The sequence below is a fragment of the Globicephala melas genome, chromosome 4 (assembly GCF_963455315.2).
Source record: "Globicephala melas chromosome 4, mGloMel1.2, whole genome shotgun sequence".
NCBI classification, from domain to species: domain Eukaryota; kingdom Metazoa; phylum Chordata; class Mammalia; order Artiodactyla; family Delphinidae; genus Globicephala; species Globicephala melas.
The window spans coordinates 46,127,093-46,142,966 of record NC_083317.1 but is presented as its reverse complement, the minus strand read 5'-3'; the positions used below and the strand labels follow the sequence as shown (position 1 = coordinate 46,142,966).

The 15,874-nt window shown below is 38.8% G+C and overlaps 2 protein-coding genes across 8 annotated transcripts in view; one reads left to right on the top strand and one right to left on the bottom strand.

Annotated features, from left to right (window-relative positions):
• DCBLD2 (discoidin, CUB and LCCL domain containing 2) overlaps positions 1–15,874 on the top strand; it is a 168,889-nt gene that overhangs the window by 144,110 nt on the left and 8,905 nt on the right. For all 6 annotated transcript variants that reach the window (XM_060297958.1, XM_060297955.1, XM_060297957.2 and 3 more), the window contains 7 exons: positions 402–526; positions 5,117–5,267; positions 6,078–6,164; positions 6,311–6,436; positions 9,816–9,909; positions 13,674–13,723; positions 15,653–15,790. In XM_060297958.1, coding sequence (XP_060153941.1) covers positions 402–526; positions 5,117–5,267; positions 6,078–6,164; positions 6,311–6,436; positions 9,816–9,909; positions 13,674–13,723; positions 15,653–15,790 — 771 coding nt within the window. The remainder of the gene's footprint in view (positions 1–401; positions 527–5,116; positions 5,268–6,077; positions 6,165–6,310; positions 6,437–9,815; positions 9,910–13,673; positions 13,724–15,652; positions 15,791–15,874) is intronic.
• Positions 10,212–15,874, bottom strand: part of ST3GAL6 (ST3 beta-galactoside alpha-2,3-sialyltransferase 6) — an 88,144-nt gene continuing 82,481 nt past the window's right edge. For both annotated transcript variants that reach the window (XM_070045427.1, XM_070045430.1), the window contains 2 exons: positions 14,112–14,277; positions 10,212–13,172 (listed from right to left, as the gene is read on the bottom strand). The gene's annotated coding sequence lies outside the window, so the exon portion shown is untranslated. The remainder of the gene's footprint in view (positions 13,173–14,111; positions 14,278–15,874) is intronic.

Below are 15,874 nucleotides of genomic sequence, written 5' to 3'. Positions count from 1 at the left end.
TTAACAAATGGTCAGAATAATTGGTTAGGATTGGTTTAGATAATTTTGTTAGATTTATTTTGCTCTGGTTCTAAAAATAACACCAGTAATCTTCTTTAATCTATTCATTCCCAGGAAGTCATTCTTTCTCAGTAGGTGAACTATATTTTGCAGTGTCGTGAACACAAGCTGCTAAAATACAATAGTCCTTTCCTTACGTGTGCCTGTCATTCTTCTTGTCTCTACAAGGGAGCAAAGCCGAGGATTTAGTTACCATTAGGATGAAAACGTGCACTTAGATATGGTAATGTGCCAGAGACAAAAATGTTTCAACAGTACATTTTAGGTGTTAATGCTTCAATGATGAACAAACTTCAAAGATCAGACCGTGAGCACTAACAAAAGGACCTCTCCATTCCCAGGCATTGTAACCACCGGCTCCACCATGGTGGAGCACAATTACTATGTGTCAGCCTACAGAATTCTGTACAGTGATGATGGGCAGAGATGGACTGTGTACAGAGAGCCTGGTGTGGAGCAGGATAAGGTAAAATGATTACCAGAGTATTTTTAAAGAACATTAAAAAGGGGGATGGGGGGTAGGTGGCCTTTGCCAAAAGCCACAGAAGCTCTTCCTGTGTGATATAAAAATTAAATATCATTTGGTCTTACTCTGCCCTCTTCTGGTTATTTTAGGTAGTGTTAGTTATTGGCCTTACCCTTCTACCTGTGGTTAGGAAATTCTCAGTGCTTCTAGGTCCCTTTTGATGATTGTAAGGGTAAGTACTTGCCTGATTTTTTTTTTTTTCCAGTACAGTTTAATTCACTTGTTTAAATAATTCATTAAGAAATAATAAAAAGGAACTTTAATTTTTTGTCCTTAAAAAGATTTTCTTATCAATCCACAGAATGATGTAGAGCCTAACTTGTTCCTAGATTTCTACTGTAGGCCAGCGGGGGTGGGGACAAAAGAGCTAAAGGTAGAAGGGCATTAAATTGTAGGATATTATAGAAAGGTCATGTCAAGATCACCTCACCAACTTTTGTCGTAGAAAACAACTTTTTTTCCACCTGAAGAATTTCCTTAACTTCTGTGGTAATAATGAACTGTTGTTCTAGTTAGCAAAAAATGACAATGCTTAGGGGTAGAGAGCAAGTAGGTAGAGGTGGCTATCAACTAGAGGTTTGTTACTTTCACCTGGGCTCCTGGACACTGATCCACCCACCACAAGGGGTCCCTGTCCCCAAGGAAGGTGGATGCCTCTCATCTAGAATTGAAATTATGAGCACATTTTTTTCAATGAAACCTCCCTGTGAGTTTTGTTTCAATTTTATGATACTATCAGTTCTCTATCATATACATGATATGCTAATATATTTTCACTTGCCACTTTTCTCATCTCTCTGTTCAAAAAACTCCAGGGATTCCCTTTAATCTTTCATATGGATCTAAACTCTTCAGCTGTTACTCAAGGCCTTCTTTCCTCTCTTCTGCTTGATATCACATGAACTTCAATCTTTGGTGAGCCTCCACCCCTTGAAGCAGATAAAAATATTGTCTCTGAATCTAACCTACTTCTGCCTAATGCCCCCAAACTTACTTTTTACTATTAGCACATACATATTTATTTGTACAATAATATTTGTTATACTTGTAGAATATAGTTAATTTTTTGAAATTATAAGTATTATCCATGCTTATATTATTAAAACATCTAACAACACTGAATTATATTTCTGAAAAACTTTTTTTGGCTTCCTTTTTGAAAGATAATTTCAATGGGTGTAGAATACTAGGTTGACAGTTTTTTCTTTCAATACTTTAAATATGCTGGTCCATTGCTTTCTAGTCTGCATTGTTTTCAGCAAGAATTTATTTTAAGCAATTTTTTTTTTTTTTTTTTTTTTGCGATATGAGGGCCTCTCACTGTTGTGGCCTCTCCCATTGTGGAGCACAGGCTCTGGACGCACAGGCTCAGTGGCCATGGCTCACGGGCCCAGCCGCTCCACGGCATGTGGGATCTTCCCGGACCAGGGCACGAACCTGTGTCCCCTGCATCGGCAGGCGGACTCTCAACCACTGCGCCACCAGGGAAGCCCTATTTTAAGCAATTTGATTATGATGTACCTTTGTGTAGTTGTCTTCATGTTTCTTCTGCTTGGATTTCTTTGAGCGTCTTGGATCTGTGGGTTATAATTTCTATCAGATTTGGAAAATTATAGGCCCTTTTTTCTTGAATATGTTGCCTCCTCAGTTCTAACTACGTGAAGATTATGAATCTTGAAGATGTATCAGTTCACTGATGCTCTGTTTATTTTTTTCAAGTCTTTTTCTTTCCATGTTCCAGTTTGGAAAATTTGTATTGTTTCATCTTTAAGTTCATTAATCTATTCCTCTTCAGTGTCTGATCTGCTATTAATCCTATCTGGCGTATTTTATCTCCAACATTGTATTTTTCACTTCTAGATATTTAGTTTTTGGCTTTTAAAATTTCTTCCATGTCTCTCCTTAACATGCTCATCCTTTTCTTTACGTCTAAAACATACGGAGTATATAATAACCCTTTTAATGCCCTTGTCTACTAATACTATATACTAACGTGTCATATCTGGACCTTTATATATTGTTAGATATTATGGGTCCTATTTTACATGCCTGGTAATTTTTGATTGGTTACCAGACATTGTGAACTTCATATTGCTTGGTGTTCGATTTCTTTTTTTTATTATTACTCCTTTAAATATTTTTGAGCTTTATTCTGGGATGCAGTTAGGTTCCTTGGAAATCATGTGATCTTTTCAAAGCTTACATTTTAGGTTAGGCAGCACCTGAGCAGTTTTAGTTCTAATTTTTCCCCACTACTGAGACAATACTGTTCTAAGAACTCAATCCAATGTCCCATGTATATGAGGTTTCTCCAGTCTCTGTTGGCAACATAAGCTGGCCCAGCCCTGTATGGCCCTGAGAATTGTTCTCCTGTTCCTTTCTAGTGGTTTTTTTTCCATCCACAGATAGTTTAGTTAAAGGTGTAAGGGGAAACCCCAACAGACCCTAGAAGTCTCTGTGTAATTCTTGTCTCTCCCACACTCTGCCCTGCAAATTCTAGCTGCCTTAGCCTCTCCATCTCTGAGCTCTCCCTCAATTCAGGGAGACCACCACGCTCTTTCCAGGCAATACTGGTGCAATAGAAGGGCTCACCTCATTTGTTTTCCTCCACTTGGGGAGTATTGCCCTTTGCTGCCTGTTGTCCAGCCTCTGAAAACCATTGTTTCATATATTTTATCTGATTTTTCAGATCTTTAAGGCAGAAGGATAAATCCAGTCCCTGTTAGTCTGTCGTGGGTAGAAGTGGAAGTCCTTACATTGAATTATATGAAATAACAGTCTTTTTTGCCTCACTTATGTTTGTCCATCTGCTCTCTCATCTACTCCCAACTCAGGGATAATTGATGTATTCATTTTCATACCCTTTCTAAGCACGCACACATACATGAGCACATACACAAAGATTCAGGCTGCTTTTGGTTTTGTTTTCAGAAAATGGGAATGTATATACAAGTTGTTTTCATAATATATTGCTTTTTAATAGTATGCCATTTTTGTGTTTGGTAATATCCAATAAAATGTAAGTTCCTTGAGGGTGAAAACTTTGACTTCCATTTCCATTTCACCCTCGTGGCACCTTGTGAGCCTCCACATTACACGGGGTGGGTCATAATAAATGCTTGTACATTAAATGTAAATCCTTTTTACTTAGTTTTTATGAAATCTTTTTCCTTTAAGTTTTTTATGAAGATGAGATGGCAGTATGGAGTAAAATTTCAGGGATAGTTTTTATGTCCTAAGATGATGATGTTTAGTTATTGTTCCTGTTCCACTAATATAATAGACTGCAAGGAATCGCCTTCATTTTACTTGAGAGTAATATCTGAGGAAATAATGGAAGCTTACTAGTTCAGAGATTATTGTAACTTCAGACCTCTTTAAAAATGAAGGATATTAAATCATCTTAGAAGGTTATAGTCGAATGCCATTTGAATCAGCCAGGAAGAAAATAGCTATAATATTTGGAAATAACTTGATTGAGGAGTTAAACATTTACTTGTTCTCACATTAACTGAGAAAAAACCACTTGGATTTTAGGCAGGTATCTGTTTATTGATGGTCTTTAGAAACTGCCTAGGTAATTTGGCCTGAAGAAATGAGGAGGGCTCTTTTTTGCTTAGTGGAGCCCTATGGTTAAGTCAGAAGACACAGATTCAAATCACTGCTGTAAACTGACTGGCTATGTAGTCCACTTACATTTTATAAACCGCAGTGTTCTGGGTTCTGCCTATTTTGTAGGCTTGTCATGAAGAACATCTGAGTTAATTATATGAAGATGCTTTGTAAATAATGAAGAGCTGTTCCAGTGTGAGATACTATTATTATTTGCTTGAAATAGTTGAGGGAATGAAATAGTCACCTGAAATTATGTTTTTGCCTAAGGATTATTCATGTGATGCATTTGTGGCTGTTTAGTTATGATTATTAAATTAGGCAGTGGGCAGCGTCACTTTTCTGCTTCAAATAGCAGGAAATGAAAATGTATGATATGGGAACTGTGTTTATATAGTTTCTCCAGTAGGCGGAGCTATGTATCTGTTATGTGTTTGTTAGTGTATGTTCACTTTCAGTCTATTTATTGAGAGAAAAATTATGAAAGGTACACAGTACAGCATTTCCTCTAAGACCTCAAATGTTCAATTATGCTTTACTTTGAAAATAAAATTAATATATTTAAATAGTTGGTGATTCCACAGGACTAGAGTTACTAATTCATTAATACAAGGTACTGTGCACTGCAACCGAAACCTTCTTCCCAAATTGCCAAGTTAGAACTTTTGTTATGTTTAAGTCATCTTAAAATCATTTCTATATTCAGTATTTTCCTCCTATGAAATTTTTATGAAGAGTGTGCAGCTTAATAGTTTTACCAAATTATGATTAATTTATTTTCTTAGAAATTAATGCTTAATGTCACATTTTACAGAACTCATTTAAGGTCCAGAGCAAAAACCAAAAACATGTTTCAGTGGAGCAGTTTAGCCCTGGCCTCTGTTGATGTAAAGTACCAATTTTTGTTGTTTTTTAAAGATATTTCAAGGAAACAAAGATTATCACCAGGATGTGCGTAATAACTTTTTGCCACCAATTATTGCACGTTTTATTAGAGTGAATCCTACCCAATGGCAGCAGAAAATTGCCATGAAAGTGGAACTGCTTGGATGTCAGTTTATTCCTAAAGGTAAAGCAACAGTATGTTTAAGGCATGTGGTTTTCACTGGATTAATTAAAAATGACTGTGCTGTTCTCTGAGAAATTAATTAATAATAATGTAAGTGTTTATACTCTATAGTATGTTCTTAAAGGGATTTTTAAAAAGAAATAGTTATCCCTGTTAAATATCATATTAGATATCAAACTGGTTTCCAGAATTACAAGTGGAAGAAGAAAGAGAGGGTGCCCCTGATGACATAATGCAATGAGATTGCTTTCCAAATGTAGTCTCAACCTTAATAATTTTTAATCAGGTCTCATGTAGTAGAATATTTGTATCATATAAGCACTGGTGATTGTAAGTCACCTTAGCCTAAGTGCCTTTTACTTTGAATAAATTAAAAATGGGAATAACTTCCTTCAAAATTATATAATATTTTAATACTTTGTTTACTGTTATATCCCCCCAAACTACCATAGTGCCTGACACATAGTGGGCCCTCCATAAGTATTTATTAAATGAATTGAATGAGTAGTATATTATACTGTGAACGACATTTTTACAGCTTTATCATTCAACATCATCTGACTCCCTGTTATTTTCCTTCCTAAGAAGATTCTTTTCGGACAATTTAATGATTTAAAAACTCAGAAATCCCAATATATTTGTGCATTTCATGCAGAGTATATTTATCCTTCTGACGTATTTCTCTCTGAGATTTAAAATTAGTGTGCAGGATTAAGTATTCTGGGAAATGTTAAAGACATTTAAAATTACTATATTTAACTATGATTTTTATAAGCAAAATGTATAAACTTTTCTAAACCATTTTTCAAGGTCGTCCTCCAAAACTTACTCAGCCTCCACCTCCTCGGAGCAGCAGTGACCTCAAAAACACTACAGCCCCTCCAAAAATAGCCAAAGGTATGCCTACTTTAAATGTGAGAATTTGATGTTCCCTGGATTTGTGGTATAATTTTCCATAAACATATTAAAAGCATTATAAAGTAACTATTTTAATCAAGCTGGTATAGATTAAAGAATAAAAAGTTTTTAAAACTTTTTTCAAGGTCGTGCCCCCAAATTTACTCAACCACTACAACCTCGAAGTAGCAATGAATTTCCTGCACACACAGAGCAAACAACTGCCACTCCTGAAATCAAAAATACCACCATAACTCCAAATGTGACCAAAGGTATGCAAACCCCAAAATTAATACCTGTTCATAGTAGTGAGTTTTTTTGTTTTTAACTTAAGTTTTCAGAAACATTTCCAGCTTTTAAATGCTCAGGATTCTTTCCCTCTGTTTTTTAAGTATTGCAAAAAATTTGATTCCATACCTTATAGAAAAAGCTGGCTGCATTGCTCTAAGTTCTATTATCTGGTACTATGTAAAATGGTTCTTTAAATATTTAGAGATGGCTGCTGTATTCTAGGCTTCCTCTTACGATTTTTTTCCCTCTATAGCTAAATATGTGGAGTCTCAGGCTTAGGAAGATAATTTTTCTAGAAATAACTAAAACCATAGCAGGAAACAAACTTTTTTTCTGATTATACATTAATCTGCTGGATAGGGAAATTGGTAGGATAAAGGGAAGAAGGAAAAAAAAAGTTTTGGTGAAAATACATACTTTTTTTTAAAAAAAGATACTCTGTTAACATTTATTTTAAAAATTTGGTCTCTGTTTTTTAAATGTTTACAGATTTTCAGATTATAAATAGTGTGTTTTTCAATTTACTTTCAAATTTTGCTTTTAATTATTAGTATATAAGGTGTTAACATATATAAAACATAGTAGTTTTTTTATTTTACTAGTTTGAAAACAAAATTTCTGTTGAATTCAGGAACAAAAAGCATCAGTGCCATGGAGGAATTAATTTCAGTGTTGACAGATAAAAAGCACACTAATTTTCAGGACAGTGCAGAGAAGAGAAAGCAGTTCATTCAGAGTAACTTGTGCCACATAGCACTTAATCATTCTCATTTTCTGAAAATTTGCCTGGATTCAGATAACTTTCTACAACTTCCTACATGTCAGTTTCCTTCCTATCTTCTGAAGTATTCCCAAAGAGACCAATTTCTTTCTCATGCTGCAGGAAAAGCTAGTATTGACTGAAAAACAAAACCTCACAACCTAGAAGTTGAGAATTATGTTTTATTCAGGGTCTTACTGGGGACAGTAGCCTGGGATACAGCCTCTCAGATTGTTCTGAAAAACTGTTCCAAAGAGGGAGGAGCCAGGATTTATAGGGGTTTATGCTGGAAAAAATGTAGTCAAACATCAAAAAATTACCGCTAATCACAAAAACCAGACGTCTCAAGTTAATGATTTTAGTGCTTTTCTATGTGTGGGAAGATGCAAGAGTCTGAGCTCATTGAAATTATTCATTGATATGTATCTTAACTGTTTAGAGCCAGTATTCTGTTTTTCTCCATCCTGAATTCCCCTCAGGGCGCAGAGTCACGGGGTGGGAGTAGTGGCTGAGGACTTGGTGGCAACTCTTTGAAATGGCAGGGGCAACATTTATTTTGTCCAGTCTAGAGAGAAGCAAGAGTTGACAGAGACGAGAAATTTCAGCATCCCACAAAGAGCTTCTTATTCATTTACAGAAAGCATGCGTTCAGGTGGAATCCCAGACCACATACCCAGATGGAAAAACAGTCATTTAAAAGTGTTGTTCATCTTAAAATCTGATTATAGAATTTTAAAATCTTAGGACTAAAAGGGTTCTTAAAGCATTTTCTTCCGGAACTAGGATCCCTGTAATCTTTAAAATAACAAAGAACATCTAGGTCTTTTTGGTTGAAGACCTCCTGTCTCCTTTTCTTTGGAACAGTAGTATGTAAACTTTTTATTGTTTTTTTGAACCTAAGCATATATTTTAATGCCTCTGAATAAGTCAGACTGTATCCATCTGAACCTGATTATTCTCTCTACAGTTTCACAAATTTTAGGGATAAAGCGCATTTGCTTTTCTAATTTCTTAGTCCTTTCTATCCTGAGTCATGATTTCTGTTTTATTCACTTCTTTCTCCATTTTTACATCCAGGCTGAGAGTGATGCTGGTGCAAATCATGTCATGGTCAGATTTGTGCCACTGCTGTAATGTCCAGATCCTCCCTCAGTGGAGCCCTCAGTAGCAGCTGGTGGACTTTCTGTTTCCCTGGTTAGCTCTTTTGTCTGTTCTCAACAGTAGCTGTTTGAAACATTCTCTGTATTTTTCAAACCCTTGACCCAGAGATCCTCAGTCACTCTCAGTTACATCTTCAGCTTCCCAAAGTAGAAGCCATTCAAAGGGCCTTTCCTTTTTTGGAGCCTGCATACTCACCTAGTTCCCATCCATACAGCTTCTCAGAGGCCTGGTGTTATTGATTATCCTCTTCCTCCCTGTATCTTTAGCTTCTTTCTCTCTTTGGGTGGGATTATAAGGAGTAAATAAGTTGCAGGTCTGGCGCTTAGCACCCAGTAAATAGCAGCAGTTGTTGCTGTTATCACCCTCATGGCCAGGTGGAGGTTGAGAGGGGGAGGAAGAAACTAGTGTCCCAACTGACCTTAAGCAGACCATTTCTGCCCAGGATTCTTTATCTATGGAGTGAGATAAGGGGATTAAGTGATCTCCAAGTCCCTGCAGGCTCCAGCATTGTGTTGGTTTCTGCCTTGTTCGTACACACGTTTGGTTTCTATACTTAATACTATATTATTATCTTCCTGCATCTATAAATATTTTGCCATCACTTCCAATTGCTGGATGATATTTTAATATTATTTTATAAGGATAATATTTTATTATAAGGAGGAGACCATGATTTACTTATTCCCTTTCATTGTTGGGCATTTGGATTACTTACAGTTTTACAGTCTTCTGCAGATACAGAAGCAAACATATTTAAAGATACGTCTTTGAATCCCATCTTAATTTTTTCCTAAGGATAAATTCTACATAGAGAATTGCCAAGTAATAGGTTTTTATAGATATTGCCCCAAAATGCCAATCAGAAAGGTAGTTTCGATTTATAGTCCCATCAAAATCCCTGTTTCCTGATACCCTTTTCAACAATTAGTTGTTCTTTTAAATATTTGCCAATTTGATAAGCAAAAATAGCATCTTTCTGATTACTAGTGAGGTGAACATGCTTAATGGTCACTTGTGCTCTTATTACTAGTGAGGTGAACGTGCTTAATGGTCACTTGTGCGCTTAATGCGTTGCTCTTTCATCTCTGCTGATTTTTCTGTTGTTTATTTTTTACTTGTAAATTCTGTAATAGATTAACTATATTAACCTTTTATCACGTATGCAGAAAATACGTTTTCCCAGTTTATCATTTGTCTTTTAATTTGTCTTGGTGATTTAAAAACTGCAAAGGTGGAGCAAATAATGTGACGCACTTCCATGTATCCATGAAGGCCTCTGCAATTACCACTCGTGCCCACTCTCATTGCATAAATTATGTTTATGGCATTTTTTTGAGATAGAAAAGCTTTGAATGGTGATATGGTTAATATGTACTCTTCTCCTTAATGATCCCTTTGGTATTAATGTGTGTTTTTGTTTGTTTGTTTTTGTTTTTCAGATGTAGCCTTGGCCGCCGTCCTTGTCCCTGTGCTGGTCATGGTCCTTACCACTCTCATTCTCATACTAGTGTGTGCTTGGCATTGGAGAAACAGGTTCGTACAAAACTAGTTCACCTAACTGGTCCTAGAGGGGATGTTTCCAAATGTGAAATAGAAACTAAATATAGAAGATGAACTTTTTTGAGAGGGAGAGTTAAGATAGCCATTAGAATAAAAATATATATACTTCTCCTTTATTCCTGTAAAAAATGAGTAAGTTCAATTCCATAATCAGTTACTGAGTACCTTTATTATATCAAATTTTGTATTATACAATGGGTTACACACATCAGTAAGATATAATAGATACTTAGTAGCACTTTGAAAGAATGAGACACAATTATTATCTCCAGATTGTTTAGCAGGGTTGACCACTATACTTTGGCATGATGAGTTGTATATGAAGTGCTGGGGAACACAGACGTAAGAACCATGAGAATTACCTGAAACCTTTTTTTCAGAAAAGAGTGTTCCTCAAATTTGGCATGGTTTGCCTTAAAGGAGGGATTACATTTGGCGAGATAGAGGAAGAGAGAATGGCCCAGATGGATGGGATGGCTTGCAGGAAGGCACAGAGTTGTGGAATGTAGGCAGAACAGTGAGTCATCCCACAGGGGCTTGGCGTGCGGGAGCGCTAGGAGACCCATAGAAATGCAGCCTGGACCTGGGACCAGGAAGGACTTTCTGTAGATGGGGAAATCCTTGAGCAGGGTTCAGCGGACAGGTGATATTATCAGATGATTGTAGAAAAATGGTGGCAGGAGGGTGGATTGAAGAGGAGAGAGAGACTAGAAGAGGCAGAGAGATGAGTTAGGAAACTTTTAAGGCCACACAGGAACATGATACAGCAATTCTAGGAAAGGGAGAGACTTGGAGGGGGAGAGGGTTCCCAGAGGCGTCAGTGCAGGGCTTGACTGGCCACTTGCTAAGGAAGGAGGAGGATCTAAGTTTCTCTCACGTTTCTGGCTTGTGCAGTTGACCGGTAGAGATGGCGTGAGTAGAGGTAACAGGGTAGGAGGGACAGATTGGTGACTGACAGCTTTGGAGGGACTTCATTTGTCTAGCCATCCAACAGATATTTGAGCCTCCTACTCCCTGCCAAGTATTGAGCCGTGTGCTGGGAGTCCAGTGGTGAACCCCAGAGTCTATGGATGGGAGAGGATACTCTGCAGAAAACCTTCCACCGTGGAACCTGTTTGTTGCAGGGCCCAGCAGTAAGGGCAGGTAGGGATCACGGGATTGGAGATAAAACAGTAGCCAATATTCAACTCACGACTCACTCGGTTTACTATACATAATTAGCGCACAACACAGGTTAGGCAAAGTGTGGGGGGGGGTGGGCAGGGGAGGAGGGTGTAAACGAACCACTCCAAGGAGAAGCCTTGAAGGAGGCATCTCAGCACCAACAGCAGCACATGACAAGTGAGAGTGGGAAACCACCCCGGCTCCAGCAGGGCCGCAGGCGGCCTCCATCTGGAACAGCTCTCAGCAGCATGGGGGCCTCCAGCCAAGATCCTTCAGGTCACTCTGTTCAATGGTCTCCTCTTAAGGAATAACTGTTACCCCAGGGGAAGAGTCTGGACTCTTTCAGTTGCTGTCTGTTCCCGTGCCATACATGGCCCATCAAACTTCTTGTCTAAAGTAATATTCTCAGTTTATCATTCGAGGACACTGGCAGTCCTACAGTGGATGTTTCAAAACAACTCATAGGCAAGTTCGTGTTGGCCACTGGGACTCCATTTTGAACTACGTAACATGTCTTAAATAGCTTAAATCCTCTAAGTTTCACCCAAGATGAGTAGGAATCATAACCGTACCAACCACAGTTTGTTCCACGGGTGGAAGGAAGCTGGAGGAGGCGTGGGTCCCGGATTCCTGGTGTTGGGGGGCTGTCTGTACAGAACTGACAACTTAGCATGAGGGCATGAGGCGGGGGAGGAGGGAACAGGGCTCTGGGAGAGTCCAGGAAGGAAAGTTCACGATGCTTTCAGGGAACCGGACAGCAACAGTGGTAGTGGTGAGAACAGTAGCAACGGCAGTTGCATAGAAAATAAAACGAAATGCTGGTTTTACACGTTTTTCTAAATGCCTTACGTGTTTTAACTCATTTAATCCTTAAAACAACCTGTGAAGCAGGTGTTGTTATAAATCCCATTTTATAGAAGAGGAAAGTGAGACTGAGAGAGCACAGGTAACTTGTCCCAGGTCACCTGGTCAGCACATGGCAGGGTGGAGATTTGGTCCAGGCTTCAGAGCCCGTGCTGTTAGCCGCTGCAGCCTCTGATCAATCGGCAGTTCAAGTCTAACTACTCTGCGGTTAAAGCCCCAGGGCGTGGGCGTGAGGACAGGGGAGTAGAGCTGTTGAGAGGCAGGAGGCAAGTCCTGAGATCAGTGTGGGATGACGTTTAAAGGACTCTGGACATTCAGACTCCCAAGAGGCAAGATGGAACATGAGCCTGTTCAGGACAAAAGGTCTGAGCCGCAGAATTGAGGTTACTTCTACAAACGTAGTGGATGAAATTGCTGACGACTGGCTTTGTGACAAGGAGTAAAGAGGAAGCGCCATTAAGGGGCTTATGGAAAATAGCCAGGAGAAAAGTAATAATAAAAACAGCTGCAAGTTACTGAATCCCTAACCTATGCAGGGCACTGTTCTAAGTACTTTACATGTAACGAATAAATCACCTGCAGCTTTGTCACTGGAGATCAAGAATATGAAATCCTTTATAGTACAACCCTTGGACAGCTTCAGCACCTACCATCTCGTCCACAAATTTTACGCTATACCTTACTTTGAAATAATGAAGTATTATATTTTAAATACAGCCAGACTTTAAAATGAGGGAGCTTTTAGTATCAATAATAAAAACATAGTCTTATACTAGAGAAGAATGTTTCGAAGCAGGAAAAACACATAGCTTGGGCTCTTTGAGAAAGCCCCACTTGTGATCTTCAGCAAGTCACATAACCCTCTTTTCCTCGTTGACAACACTAGAAAAACTTTCTCTTTAGCTTGCAGCGCATTATTTTAATTAGCTGTACATCAGAAAATGTCCTTTTGTGTGCTTGATTTTTTTCTTTTTAAAAGGCTTACGGTAGATAGCAATTCTTAATGTTGGGGAGGGACAGAAGTTTCTCCAGGGGAGGATGTGTCAGAATTCTGAGGAGCAGGCTGGGGGAGAACGTTCTTCGTTGCACACGTGGCCCTCGGTCCCCTCACTGTTAGTGACAGCGTTGGCTTATCTTGCACATGGTAGAGGAATCAGGTCTATGCAGTTAAGGGTGTGTGACACTTTAAACTTCTCAGCGGCAAAGGACTGTAGAAAAAAAGTAAGTTGGAAAAAAAAGTAACAATGTAGAAGAAAATATGGGGGTTTTGTTGCTTTTGTTGTATCCTGTGAACTTTGTGAATTGACTGATTTGTGAGATTTGTATTTGAAACCAAAACAAACCTAACATGATTTCCCCAGAATAATCCACGTGTCAGGCTTGGGTCTTTGATTTGATTCAAGGTTTTTATCTACATAGTCTTTTTTTTTTTTTTTATCCCTTTATCCATTTGAGTGGAAAATAGTTGGGTAACAAGATAACTGTCTCAGGAGATAGTTGTTTAATATTTATTGAGAGTCCAGAATTCATGAGCCTCAGCAGTGGCAACTTCAAAAGTCAAGTGAAAGAGGTCTCCCAGCGAAATCAGCAAGTAGAAATGTGTACTCTTGACTAATTATTAACTTTGGTGTTTATCCTGCAGTTTCAGAGCTTTCTTACTAGTGAACTCACTCTATTTGGTATCTTTTTTTTTTTCTGTATTTTTCCAGAAAGAAAAAAGCTGAAGGCACCTATGACTTACCTTACTGGGACCGGGCAGGTAATTTGTGGCTTTACATCTCTTTCCATCAGAGGGAAGCCTCTGCCCTCCAGCTGGCAGCAGTGAAAGAGGAAAGCCATTTTCAGGCCCACGTAAACTCCCCAGCACTGTTAGAAAAAATGGCATTCCTCTTCTGTTCTGATCATTTTTACTTTTCTATAAAATCTCTAGTCTCTAAGTAATGAAATGGGAAGTAAGAATTTCTCATAACACATGCTCTGTTCTTTTCCTTTTGGAAAACTTGTCTGGTTTGTCCCATGTATGTCTCGGTCTTGAGGAGACCAGCTTTCTGTGTGGTGTTCGTGAACACTAGGTCAGAAGCAGAGGATTGCAGCCCTGGTGACACAGTGTGTGTGTATGTGTGTGTCACTCTGCTGTGGATATTTACCGCAGTGGAGTTCAGCGTTTTACGAGTCAGTGAAGTCTGCTATCTCTGCCATGAGTTGTCATCTTCCGAATTCCTACTCTCTGTGGCAGGTGGCAGGTTGCTGCAGGTGACACCAGAGGCCTTCTGTGGGCCGGTCTCCCACTTCCCAGTCTCACCACTGGAATGACTGTTAGGGGTCAAAAGAATTCACTGTGACGAGGGTAGAAAAGAGCAGTGATGGGGGCAGGTCTTGGGCTGCTACTTCTCACCGTCGTCCCCCTGCCCCCCACAGGGTTGATCTTAGAATTTTTTAAGCTTATTAAAACTTACTAAAGACCACTGCTATAACAAACTATATCTGGCTGCACTATAATAGCCGTGATTTGCTTCAGTATATGCTTTTGATAGAGATTTCTACTGTGTTCTGCTTTGCACTGGATGGTCTTATCAAAGCAAAAAATAAGTTTGAACAACTTAAGGAACTAGAAAAAGAAGAACAAACTAAACCCAAAGCTATAGGGAAGAAGGAAATAATAAAAGATTAGAGGAGAGGAACAAAATAGAGAATAGGAGGCAACAGAAAACAACAAGTGTTGGCAAGAATGTGGAGAAACTGGAACCCTTGTGCACTGTTGGCAGGAATGTAAAATGGTACAGCTTCTGTGGAAAACAGAATTTTTTGTCAGTTCCTCAAAAAATTAAAAATAGAATTACCATATGAACCAGCAATTCCACTTCTAGGTATATACCCAAAAGCATTGAAAGCAGAGTCTTGAAAAGATATTTTTACATCCATGTTCATAGCAGCGTTATTCAGAATAGTTAAAACATGGAAGCAATCCGGGTATCTATCCACCAATAAATGGATAAGCAAAATGTGGTTATACACATAAAATGGAATATTAAGCCTTAAAAAGGAAGGAAATTCTGCAATATATACTACATCGTGGATGAACCTTGAGGCAATTATGCTAAATGAAATAAGTCAGTCGCAAAAAGAAAAATAGCATATGATTCCATTCATACGAGGTACTTAGAGTACTCAAAATTATAAAGACAGAAAGTAGAGTGGTGCTTGCCAGGGGCTGAGGGGAAGAATCAGGAATTACGGTTTACTAGGTATGGAATTTCAGTTTCACCAAGATGAAAGTTCTGGAGATGGACGGTGGAGAGGGTTGCACAACAATGTGAATATGTGTTTAATAACACTGAGCTGTTCAACTGAAAATGGTTCAGGGCGTTCCCCAGCAGCCTAGTGGTTAGGACTCCAGGCTTTCACTGCTGTGGCCCCGGTTCCATCCCCGGTCGGGGAACTGAGATCCTGCAAGCCGTGCAGCGTGGCCAAAAAAAATGGTTAAGATAGGAAATTTTATGTTGTGTGTATTTTACCACCAGAACAACCACCAAAGAAACCAAAAAACCTTGAACACAAAGGCTGGTTTGTATAAATATTTGTTATAGAAATGGCTTAAATGCAACAGGATTTCTCCCTTCATATACTGTTATCATTTCAAACATAGCTTTCTATGTAATGGTCTCTTTTACTTATGATCACAATGAAGGTTGGTGGAAAGGAATGAAGCAGTTTCTTCCTGCCAAATCAGTGGAGCACGAGGAAACCCCAGTTCGCTACAGCAGTAGTGAAGTGAATCACTTGAGTCCTAGAGAAGTCACCACGGTGCTGCAGGCTGACTCTGCAGGTAACTAGTGCAGCCACCAGGGGAAGGAGAAGCTGCCGCGCTCACTGTAAAGAGCTGTGAGATTTGCAGTACCCTTTATCTGTT